This window comes from Psammomys obesus, unplaced genomic scaffold, assembly GCF_907164565.1.
Source record: "Psammomys obesus unplaced genomic scaffold, mPsaObe1.curated_primary_1811, whole genome shotgun sequence".
NCBI classification, from domain to species: domain Eukaryota; kingdom Metazoa; phylum Chordata; class Mammalia; order Rodentia; family Muridae; genus Psammomys; species Psammomys obesus.
Window position 1 is genome coordinate 2652032 of NW_026590905.1, and position 12031 is coordinate 2664062.

General features: G+C 49.4%; 1 protein-coding gene across 1 annotated transcript; it reads left to right on the top strand.

Annotated features, from left to right (window-relative positions):
- The first annotated feature begins 2817 nt into the window (after window positions 1-2817).
- Fgf6 (fibroblast growth factor 6) lies at window positions 2818-11745 on the top strand. Its single transcript, XM_055609464.1, has 3 exons — window positions 2818-3154; window positions 4239-4342; window positions 11569-11745. The coding sequence occupies exons 1-3, from the start codon at window positions 2839-2841 to the stop codon at window positions 11743-11745; spliced, it is 597 nt and encodes a 198-aa protein (XP_055465439.1). The 5' UTR covers window positions 2818-2838.
- Window positions 11746-12031: the final 286 nt, after the last annotated feature.

The following is a 12031-nucleotide window of genomic DNA, read 5'->3' on the forward strand; positions in this document are numbered from 1 at the left end:
ACCAGGATATTGGTTCCTAAAGTGGTTAAGACTGTGGTTAGTGCAAGATTCCAAGATGTTCATGAGGAATACTGTGCCTCTGCTCTTGGACACTTCAAAGCTTTATCTATGAACTCAAGCTGGAAGTTCAAAGTGAAATCCTTCCATCTCTGAGTTACTCAAACCCTCCAACTCTGCAGAAGGATGCTTCCAAAAGCCCTACTTTATTTATTTTTCTTCTGTGAAGGGGTTTGTAGTAGATTCCATCTATGTCCACAAGGCTTCAAGGGCTCTAAGAACACATGTCTAGGGCAGAACTGAAAAGCATGCTAATTAAAGCTTCAAACAACTGAACAAGACAGAGACAGAAAACACATAGGAGCCATGAACAGGAGGCCTAGCCCCAGACCTGAGTAGGCGACTCGGGACCCCAGGGGAAGTACTTTGGTGTCCCTGAGCCATGGGACTTGCAGAAGACGTTGTCCAGGCTTCCAGCAGCCTTCAGTGAGAGCATGGCATGCAGATAAGGTGACATGTGAGTGAGGTGGCATCCAGGTCTTACCCGCACAGGACAGGATCTTGGATCGGATGCCACCTACCATGTGCAAACTGTCCTTAGCGCTGTTCCCACCCGATTCCCCCCCCCCCAAGACATACCCCTTTCGATTCCTGCACTACTGGATTGTAGGACAAGGAAACCGGATGTTAAACTCAAGCTGTCTCCTCGGGCGACCCTTGTTAACTCATTTCACTCTCAGAGCTGTGAGTCCTTCTTATCTGTCTGTAACCATGTGTAAGTATTTCTTTTCATTGCATATATTTATTTAGTGTGTGGTGTGTGTGTGTGTGGTGTTCCCTCCCGCATGTGCCACGGTGCAGATGTGTAGATCAGAGGACAACTTGCCAGAGTCCTCTCCTACTACCAGATGGGACCCAGGGCTCAAACTCGGCTCATGAGGTTTGGCTGTAAGCCCTGTTTCTTACTGAGCTATCTCACCAGCCCAGGATTCTTTCTGTATCCCCTTTTAAATGATTTTTAAGCTCAGGTAATACACACAATCTACCTAAATGTTATGTGAGAAGAGAAATTGGGCATAGGAGTAACTGTATGAATGTTTTAGTAGTTTCTAACTGTAATATTAGCCTAAGCAAAGTTACATGCAAGGGCTGAAGAGATGGCTCCGCCATCAGAAGCACTTACTACCCCCACAGAGGACTCAAGTTTGGTTCCCAGCACTCCTGCTGGTTAACTCACAGTCACCTGTAATTTCAGCTCCAGGAGATCCAAACCTCTTTTCTAAACTCTGTGGGCACCCCCACACATACAAACATGCTTACACACAGACACAAACACACACACACACACACACACACACACACACACACACACAGGCGATTTAAATTTTTTAATCATTTCAAGTTGGCGGGAAATACAGAAATTCTCTGAGACTTTTGATAAGCAATTTTGAAACAGAGAAATCATTTTGCAGCTGGGGATACAGGTCAGCTGATAGACTGCTTGTTTACATGTGTCAAGTCCCAAGTTCAGTCCCCAGCACCACACAAAATCAGGCTTCTGTAATACAGGTTCTGAGGAGATGGAGACAGGAGCACACAGTGAATTTGAGGTCATCTTGGGGTAGATGGAGACTTTTTCTAAAACAAAAGCAAACACACACACACATATACACACACACACACACACACAAATTGTCCTCCTGAAATAATCATTATTATTTACTATCTACTCGGTATATAACAAGGAAAATAAGTGGTGGTCACTGAAAATCTATTCATGAGCAACATCACAAACAGGCTTTGGACCTGCGAAGAAGACTCTGCAAGCTCTGGACCTGCCACTTAACTGCCTGACTGTGGTAATTCAAGCAAGCCACATAACTTCTCTACAACTCAACCTTTGCAACTGTCCAGTGGAAGCAGTATCAATTAGAGGCCAGAGGTGAGCTGAAGCAGGAAAATGCCCCGGCACCACTTTCACCTCTGGATGAAAGCCATGGCCAGAACCGTGAGGAGGAAAAGGTGATCCCATCCCTCCCTGCCTCCACAGTCTTCATTTTGCTGAACAACCCATCTCCCATATGCCCAGTAGAGAATCTGCACGGTCCTGGGTGATGGGCCCTCCTCAGCCATGAGCTCTTTCCATGAATAGGTCTTGAGAGTCACTTGTAGGCCATCATCATCACCTGCCACCACGTCTTCCCCATCTTTACCCTTTGCCCTCTAAATAAGGAAGCCAGTGCAATGAGGCCAAGGACTGCTGCCCAATTTGGGTCCTGGGTGCCTCCTGCCTCCCTCTTCCCTGGGCCCCCAGCCAGCTCCACCCTCCCTCAGAGATGCTCTCTCCTAACTTCATTCCTGCCTCATAGTTGGAATGACAGTGGCTGTCAGAATCCCTGGGGAGTGGGGAGGGTGGTGGGGGTCTGGGGAGGCAGCCAGGCCCAGGAGCAGGTTAATGTTACAGTCCTGGGTAAGTGAGCTGGGCCCGCTGACGTCAGGGTGGTGATGGGTGGAGGGGAGGGCTGGGTTACTGAACTATGATGATAGGTCAAATCAAATAGAATCACCTTGGGACGGAGCTCCGCAAGCCGGCTAGAGAGCGTCCCCAAGCCATGGTCCCTACCGGCCACAGCTCAGCCTGGGTCCCTCTGCTCTCAACCCGAGTGCCTGAAGCAGGCTTTGGTTTCATGTCAGCAGCCTTCATCTGCCTTCCAAAAATAAGCCCCTGCCGCCATGCCGAGGGGAGAAAAACAAGAAGGGCGGTATTTTTAGGGCCATTAATTCTGACCACGTGCCTGAGACGCAAGGTGGACGGCCCTGGGACAGAGGCTGTTCATCACTATGTCCCGGGGAGCAGGACGTGCTCAGGGCACGCTGCAGGCTCTCGTCTTCTTAGGCGTCCTAGTGGGCATGGTGGTGCCCTCACCTGCTGGCGCCCGCGCCAACGGCACACTACTGGACTCCAGAGGCTGGGGCACCCTCTTATCCAGGTCTCGAGCTGGGCTAGCTGGAGAGATTTCCGGTGTGAATTGGGAGAGTGGCTATTTGGTGGGCATCAAGAGGCAGCGGAGACTCTACTGCAACGTGGGCATCGGCTTCCACCTCCAGGTGCCCCCCGACGGCCGGATCAGTGGAACACATGAGGAGAACCCCTACAGTGAGTGTCCCTGGCAGACATCTGGGGTGCTTGCTGGCTTGGGCACAGTGTCAAAAGCTGAAGGGGCCTTGTGCTGGTGGGTGGGGCTGCGTTCTAAAGGGAACATGTGCTGGGCAACGTTCAGATGGCTTGATCCCACCCTGCCCTGCCCAGAAAGAGGTGCGAGCTCAGTAGGCTCAGACCTAGGCATCCTGGTGTCTGCAGCCATCATCCCAGGTAACTCCATCAGTGGTCCAATTACTCTAGTATCAGTGGTCCATCTCTGGCCCAGAAAGACCACTGGGAACCATCAGCCTGGAAGGCGATAGCCTGACTGGTAGGGGAGATAAGTGACAATATTCCATCCTAGTTAAACCCACGCGTTCCTATTCAGCTGTCCTCTTTGGAAGGGAAGGGCAAGGGGTCTGAAAAATGCCCATCTAAAACACATCCTTTCACCACGCTTCCTCTCACGTTAGGTGCCTGCATGCAAGGTCTTCCAACCAAAGCAGGGTAAGGGCTGTCGGGTCCCAGAGAAGCCATCCGGCTCAGTGTAGCCAGTGTTTGCGAAGTGAGTCGAAGCATGGAGAGTAGACATTAAATAATGATAATCAAAATTGATTGATTGATGTGTGTGTGCATGCATGCGTGTGTGCGTGTGTGCGTGTGTGCGTGTGTGCGTGTGTGTGTGTGTGTGTGTGTGTCTGTGTTTCGCTGAGAAGTAAACCCAGGGAGCCAGGGAAATCCATGCACGTACTCTACCACTGAGCCCCCATTCTTTTTCACCCAAGTCAAGCACCATCAAGTGACAGGTTCACTGAAAGCCCAGATTCAAAGCTAATAATCTTAAAACAGATGTTTCTGTGTCCATTGCGATCCCTACTTCCGATGTAAGACTTTCCCACGTTAGAACTGAATGTGCTACTGGGATGCGACAGGATGCAGCCAGTGCAGGGAAGGGATGCTGTAAGATTGGAGAGATGAAGTGCAGAAGTGATGGAGAGGCTGAGCTTCTAGGAGAAGGGGGTCAGCTGGATGGCTCAGGACCTGAGTCCTCTCTCTAGTGCACCCGAGTTCGAGTGTGTGTCCTCTGTTTCTTTGTCAGGCCTGCTGGAAATTTCCACGGTAGAACGGGGTGTGGTAAGCCTCTTCGGTGTGAAAAGTGCCCTCTTCATTGCTATGAACAGTAAAGGAAGACTATACACAACGGTGAGTTCCCCTGGAGGCGGAAGGCTCCGGGCTGCTTGAGGCTTGGAGTTTACACTGTTGAAAACAACACATGGCCAGGCACGGTGTGTGAGCCTGTAATGCCAGCACTCTGGAAGACAGAGGTTTGAGGCCAGCCTGGTCTACAAAGTTAGTCCAGGACAGCCAAGGCTATACAGAGAAACCCTGTCTTGAAAAACCAAGAGAGAGAGAGAAAGAGAGACAGAGACAGGGAAAGACAGACAGAGAGAGACAGAGAGACAGAGGAAGAAGTAGAAGAAAGAAAACACACACACAACACTGAGAGTTGGGGAGTTTTTGTTTTTGGTGGAGGGGTTGCTTTGTTTTTTTAAAGAAGAGTGAAGGGCTGTGAATGGCACCCTTGCTGGCCAGGTGCCTTGAAACTCATGCTTCCTCTGTTTCATGGTGAAGCTTCTGTACAGGCCTGTAGTTCTCCCTCCTGCCCTTAAATAAGCCAGAGTTCAGAGAGCTCTTGGGTGGGGAAGCCTGCATTCTGACATAAAGCTGACATTTAAGCTCCCTGTCAGGTCTGAGTGGCTGAACTGGAGAGGCCCAGAAAGGCAGGCCTGTGGGTCAGCCTGGTGAGCTGCCCCCATGACACCACTCCAGGAGTGTCTACTGGAGTGCTGCAGGAAGCCTCTTCATTAGTGTCTTCAGAAGCTCTACCCTGAGTTTTCCATCCTCTAGTCTCTGATCCCACTGTCTATGCTAATATCTTCCTCGGCCATCCTTCCGAGCAGGCATTGGGCCTGACCCCTTTCTCTGAACCATAAATCTCTGTGGGAGGGTGAAGGCTGAGAGGCAAATTCTGGCCCTCTGATGTAAATGAGAGCATTGAATGTGTTTGCCAAAAGCCTGTGCTTTCTCGGAGCAACTTACTCCCAGGCCTCTGGTCTACAATTTGACCTATTTCAAAATCTGTTAGAAAAAAAATATTCTGTGAAGTTGATACAACCAAGAGGTCTTTTGACAGAAATTTAAAAAAAAAATCCAGACTTGCTAAATGTTAGAATGCTTACCTACTTTGTGCTAGGCCCTAGCTTCAACCCCTAATACCAAAAAGGAAAAGGAGGAGGAGACAGTGGCTACAGGGAAAGGAGCCTCAGATACACTAGAGGCAGATTGTAGGGCCCATTCCTCTGTCTCTTAGAGGGGACAAGATGAGGGTGAGAAAGGGAACTTTGGACCTACGACAAGCGCTGGGTTCCCGGGAAAATCTCCCAGCAAAGGAGGTCTGGAAAACACAAGAGCAAGCTAGTCAGAGAGTCTCTGCTTCCCAGCCTTTAAAGCAAGGGTCTCAAGGCTGGGTTCGAGCTGTGAGCTAAAATCTGCCTCTCCAGCACAGTTTCGTGGACACCCATGCCCACCCCTCACTTTGTGACCTGTTAGATGTCTGGGTTTCCAGTACCTGCTTCAGAGACTCAGCACAGCGGGGTGCAGACTGTCAGTCTGGCTGGCTCAGAGCTCCATTTCTGTTTTGTTTTGTCTTTAGGTTATGAGGTGGTTTTTTTTTTGTTTTTTTTTTTTCAGGCTCAAATAGGTGTGGCTGCTACTAGGCTCTATAACCTATGGAGAACAAGGAATCATGTCAGTTGTGCCTAGGGCAATACAGCCCCCAGAGCAGCAGGAGAAGACAAGGCTTAGACAGGAAACTCTCAGAAAGTGGCAGTGCAGCAAACAGCCTGTGGGTACCTGAGGCTTTGGTGGAACAGGCTGTTCATGCCTTCTTATGGAGTGAGTCCTCCAAAGAACTTCTCTTATTCATTTATTATTTATACAATAAACAAATAATACAGAATGTTATACAATACAGAATATTGTAGAATATTTATGCAATATTCTGCCTGCATGTGAGCCTGCATGCCAAAAGAGAGCATCAGGTCTCATTATAGATGGTTGTGAGCCACCATGCGGTTGCTGAGAATTGAACTCAGGACCTTTGGAAGAACAACCAGCACTCTTAACCTCTGAGTCATCTCTCCAGGCCCCCCAAAGAGCTTCTTCTCGTGGTATTCAGAATCCCACCAGCCAGGAGGTCTGAGGCAGCTGGCTCTAGGGCTCTGCATGGTCATTTTAGCAGGCAAATCTGCCAGAAGCTCAAATTATATAAACACTTGTGCCGCCTTAATTAACAGATTTTTTTTTTCTCAGTTAGTAAAGAATTTGGTAATGGCAAGGGAGAGGGTCACAAACACAGGGTAAATACATCCACAGCTCACTTGAAATCTCTGGTTCTAAGAGAGGCTGAGGACCGGGAACATACATTTTGGCTATCAGAGAATATGTTCCCAAGGGGTAGACCCTCTCACTGTAGCGAATCTCTCTGAAGTGTGGGGGCCCCCAGGCTCATCAGGACAATGGTTCTAAAGGGATCTGGAATGCCCACTAAACAGCAGTTGCTGGGGAGAAGGGGGATGTCTCTGAGAGAAGACCCCCTTGTCTCCATATCCTGGGAGCATGTGTTCCAGGTTAAAGATCCTCGCCCTACGCCCTAAGGCTGGGGAGTGGGGTGGGCTGGACAGCACTGGCCCAGCTAGGCCACCTGATGCTTTGTGTGTGGCTGGGGACCAGATGCTCCTGAACAACCAACCCCTCCCCTCCCGCCCTCCACCACTCAGCAGCAGTTATCACAGTCTAAAAAAACAATTGCCAACTGATCCGAGGAGCCAGGAAGACTCCTGCTGGGTGGTGATTTCATTCACACTATTTCCCTTTAAGCCCCCTGAGCTGCCTCCACCCTCAGTAGATCAGCTGCTGTCACCTCTAAATGGCATTTCTCATGGGGTGGGGGGGATGGGGGCTGATGAGGAGGAAAAGGCAGCCGTCAAGTGGCGGGGTAATAGGGGCAAAGAAAAGCTACCTAGACAGGGTCTTCCTTCTTTCAGACAAAGGGGTACCAGAACCTAAACACCATTTTAGGCTCTCTCCGCAGGTGACATAAGCAGCCCTCCTTTACTGAGATGGCAACGCCTATCTGAGTGGTTTTTAGTGATAAGCACTGTCCAGCGAAGTCCTGGAGGAGCACTTGGTCTTTAGCCTCCCATTGCAGACAGAGACACATGGGGTCTATCGCCTCTGGCTCTGTCTCTTTTCCCAGTTGCAGCTACGTACATCTCTAGACTCTGCAGATAGCACCCAGAAAGCCCATGGGGGAAATGCACACGGCAGGACAGACTGGGACCAGAGTTCCCGTGGCTGCCCAGTCCTGCTCTCTAGTTGCTGGATTTAGTTTGGACAGAGCCACTGCAGCTTCTCTAAGCCTGGATTTTTGCTATGGTGGGCATAGAGTGGAGCAGAATGAGCGAACCCAACACGCTCACTTCCGTTAAAATCCAGAAAGCCATCCTGGAGCCCCTCCTGGAGTTGTTTCTGTGGCTGTCCATTGATTGAGAAAAATACGTGTTGCACTTTGAAGGAGTTATTCCACGTTTACATACTTCTAACCAATAGGAGTACAGCAACATGCAAACCACGAGGCTGACTTCACCCCACCACACACGCTCACCTCACTCCTGTCCCCTCTCCTCATATGACTGGGAGCAATAGGGTCATGTGGCCAAAGCACATTCAGGATAAAGATTGTTAAAGACAGAGATAGCTTAGCTCCACATATAGACAAGGGACTGGGTGTGGCAGCTGCCTCTCCAACTTTTGGGACCATTTCTACCAGAGGTATTTTACCCAAACACCCCTGGGCTGCTTTTACTTTGTACAGCGCCTTTGCACTAGGGGAGGGGAAGGCTACTTCTTTTTAAATGGATTTGGTTGCGCTTAGCCGTACATGGAATTCAAGACATTGTCACGCTGGTGCCTGAGAGTGGCAGGCCCAGGAAATGTGATCTGGTGGAATTATTTTCATTTGTTCAAGTAATAATATACGGTGGCTGCTTTTATTAACACGGTGTCCGTTTGGCTGGGGGCCTTTCTCACCAAGCCAAAGAACCAGTGTTCCTGAGCCATGGGGACTCAAAGCCCAGGGGCGTGATGAAGGCAACAGAGAGGCTGGGCCCTAAGCACTGCCACAGTACTGTGGAAAACGCCATCAGCCAGAAGCCTGGAGATGATGCATCAGTGCCTTCAGGGAACTGGATCATGATGACGTCATGTCACGTTCATGTCACCTGAATGTCTTGGAGGATGGGGGACTGAGGGGAGGCTCCTAAAGAATATGAACTTTTTGTTTCCATTTTATGTTTGTAGAGAGTGCTGGGAAGGCCAGGGATAGAAGATAGGCTGGAGAGAAAGGATAGGATGGAAACAAGAGCAGTCAACTTAAAAGAAAAAAAGCTGGAGGATTGGGACAGACTTGAATAATCAAAATCTGATGAGCAGGGCTGGCGTGTGTGGTTGGGACCTGGTCCAGAGCACAAAACCCTGGGTTTCCCTCCCAGCATGACCCTGCCAAAATGTCTGCGAGGCAGAGAACAAAGTGAATTGTAGCCTCTCTCGATATTCCCCAGGGAGCTGGTTCCAGAAGCTCCATGGACCCCCAAATCTACAGGTGCCAAAGTGCCTCTTTAAAAAAAAAATGCTTTTTCATATGAGCTATGTGCATCCTCTTAGACACTTAAACTCACCGTCTGATTGCTTTCACACTTAATGCAGAGGCTACATAAATAGCTACCACACTAGGGGTTTTTTTAGGAAACAATTTATTACCGTATAAAAAGTCTGTGCATGTTCAACACAGACACAATCTTTTTTTCAAATATTATTGGTCCATGGTCAGTTGACCCTCAGGGTACAGAACGCTTGGAAATGCATGGCAATCTGTATATGCACCCACAATGATGCAGATGTTTTCAAAAATGCTGGTTCTTAACTGGACTCATTCTAGACAATGGGATGTGGGCAATGCGCATAGTTCTCAACCCAGTGGCTCAGCTCCTCCCCATTCCTCTTCCCCTGCTCTGCTCTGCTCTCTGCCCTAAGGTTTGATTTCCTCTTACCAGTTTGCAAACACATAAAAACCCTCCCTTAACCACCACCCAGATCAGAAATAAATTCTCCTGGAAACCGGCTGGGTGAGTTCCTCTCCGGAACATACATAGTTAGAACAGAGGGAAAGCAGGTGGGTGGAGGGGGCCGTATCATGGAGAGAGACCACCGCTTCTGATAAAACTCTTCCTTCCACTTCCTGGCCCAGTTTGTGCCCTGAGCTCCTTTACCGTTTTAAATAAGTTGCTTATGTGGGTAGATAAGAAGGAGGGGGGGAGGGGGGGAAAGAAAAAATTACCACAGAACTTAAATCTCACCCCTGCCATTGTCTTGATGCCCATGAGTTCCTCCTGAGAGGCAACCTGTGTGAGCAGTTCCTTGTGGACCATTCCGGGAATAACCTGTATGATGTGAGCATACGTACAGGTAGTGTTAAAAAAAAAAAAAGTCACACTACAGAGGTTCGATGTGTCTTTAAATTTTATGTGTGTGAGTGCTTTGCCTGCATATACTTCTGTGAACTACCTGTGTGCCTGATGCCCTCAGAGGCCAGAGGAGGGTATTGGATCCGCTGGAACCGGAGTTACACACAGTTGTGGGCTACCATGTGGGTGCTGGGACTCAAACCCTGATCCTCTGCAAGAGATGGATTCAAACTGAGCATCTCCACCTGTAAATAAATGTGTCTCTGAGACAGTCCAGTGTCAATGTGTAAAAGGTTTTCTTTTCATGGCTTATAGCATCCCACAGTGTAGCTCGGTCATAGTTGAGACAACTGCTCCCCTCCTAATGGAGACAGACCGTGTGGGATTCATTATTAAAAAGGTACTGTGCCAACTCTTGTACACACGTGGGAATGTAAAGTCAAGATCTAAGAGAAGAATTGCTGATCATGACTTACCTTCATTAAAAGAAAAAAATATTCTAGCAGACACTGTGAATTGCTCTATCCAGAGGTAATGACACTATGCACCAAAACAAACAAACAAACAAACAAACAGCCCACTAAGAACCTAGTCTTTGAACCCTCACCAGTTACAGTATCAAATAACTTTCTTTCTCAAATCTGACCGTTGATTCCTAGGATCCTTATCCCAGCGGGTTTGGAGTCTACTGGGAAATAAATACATGTCCATTAGATTCAGTTGCTCTTTAACTGCTGTTAGAGGCATCTTCGCCAAGGGCTCTAGAGTACTGATGGTGGGCTCTCTCACCTCAAAATAACAACATGAAGGGATAATACACACACACACACACACACACACACACACACACACACACACCCGTGTGTCCCGTGTGTCCCATTGCTGGTGAAGCTAGGTGCACAGACTTCTTTCAGAAGTCAAAGGACAATGTCTCCAGTACCAGGGAGAAGCCACTGAGCTGCGGTTGCTGGTGTGTGTGTGTGTGTGTGTGTGTGTGTGTGTGTGTGTGTGTGTGTGCACTCAGTGTGCATGTCTATGCCCCCATGGTAGCCAGAAGGGGACAAGGCATCTTCCTCTACAGCTCTCTGCCCAATTCCCTTTCCCAAGGGTTTTTTTCCCCCCTATTAAAAACAAATGCTACTTTCTCAGATCCCACGTGGCCCCAGAGAATGGTGTGAGTTATGAAGCTCTACCACTCACCTTCTGGGCTCAAAGTCAAAACTGAGAAGAAGCCTTTTTTTTTTTTTTTGAAGGGGCCGCAGACTCTGGAAAGAGACTAACTATACTGGGAAGGACTCCACAGCTCGTTTGTTCCTCTGCCCCTCCACCCACTTCCCCACCAGCTCCCTGGCACCGCCCAGTTTGCATGAAGGAGAGCTGAGGCTCTGAGGAGAGGAGCCTGCCCGAGCCACACTATCAGGAAGTAGAAAAGTCACGGAGTGGAGCTCTGCGTCTCCATCCTGCTCCGCCTCTCACCACCTCTCACCATAGGCTTGAAATCGCTCAGTGCTGTCCTCCCTGATCCCTCCTGGTAGAAAGCATCCCCACCTGGAGGTCAGGGGATGGTCTGCTTACCCTCCCCACAGGACTCAGACATCACCCGTCTGTGTCCCTGGCCTTGGCTCCATCCTGATGTCAGAGGGCAAGTGAGGAGGAACCATGATGGCTCTCAAGTGGCTCTCCTTCGAATCTCTCACGCATCTCCCCTCCTTGCAGCTTATACCCTGGGGTAGTGTTTCTACAAAGGGTGGGGACTCGGCAGAAAGGCCTCCCCCGAGCGGCTCAGCTGGTGTGTTGGCACCTCTTACTCACCATTGGGTCTCTGTTGTCTGTTCATCTTCACAGCCCAGCTTCCAAGAGGAATGCAAATTCAGAGAAACCCTCCTTCCGAACAACTACAACGCCTACGAGTCAGACCTCTACAGAGGGACCTACATTGCCCTGAGCAAACACGGACGGGTAAAGCGAGGCAGCAAGGTGTCCCCGATCATGACTGTCACTCACTTCCTCCCCAGGATATAAGGACCCATGGGTGAAGACTCACGCACGGGGTGACGGTGGCGGCGTCTTTTCTGTTGGGATTTTACACAAGAGAACAATTCTGCTGGAGTCCTGTGACTTCTGAGCCTGGCTTATCTTGTGCCCAAAGAGATGAGTTGGCCTTGGTCACTGGACTGCATGGCGTGTAACCCAAGTGGCTGAGGGGTTACAGCTGACGTCTCAGAACGGATCCTGTGCTTCCACCTCACCCGAGCAGAGACAGTGCAGAAGATACTTGTGACAGGCGGCCCCGTGCATAAGAGAAAGC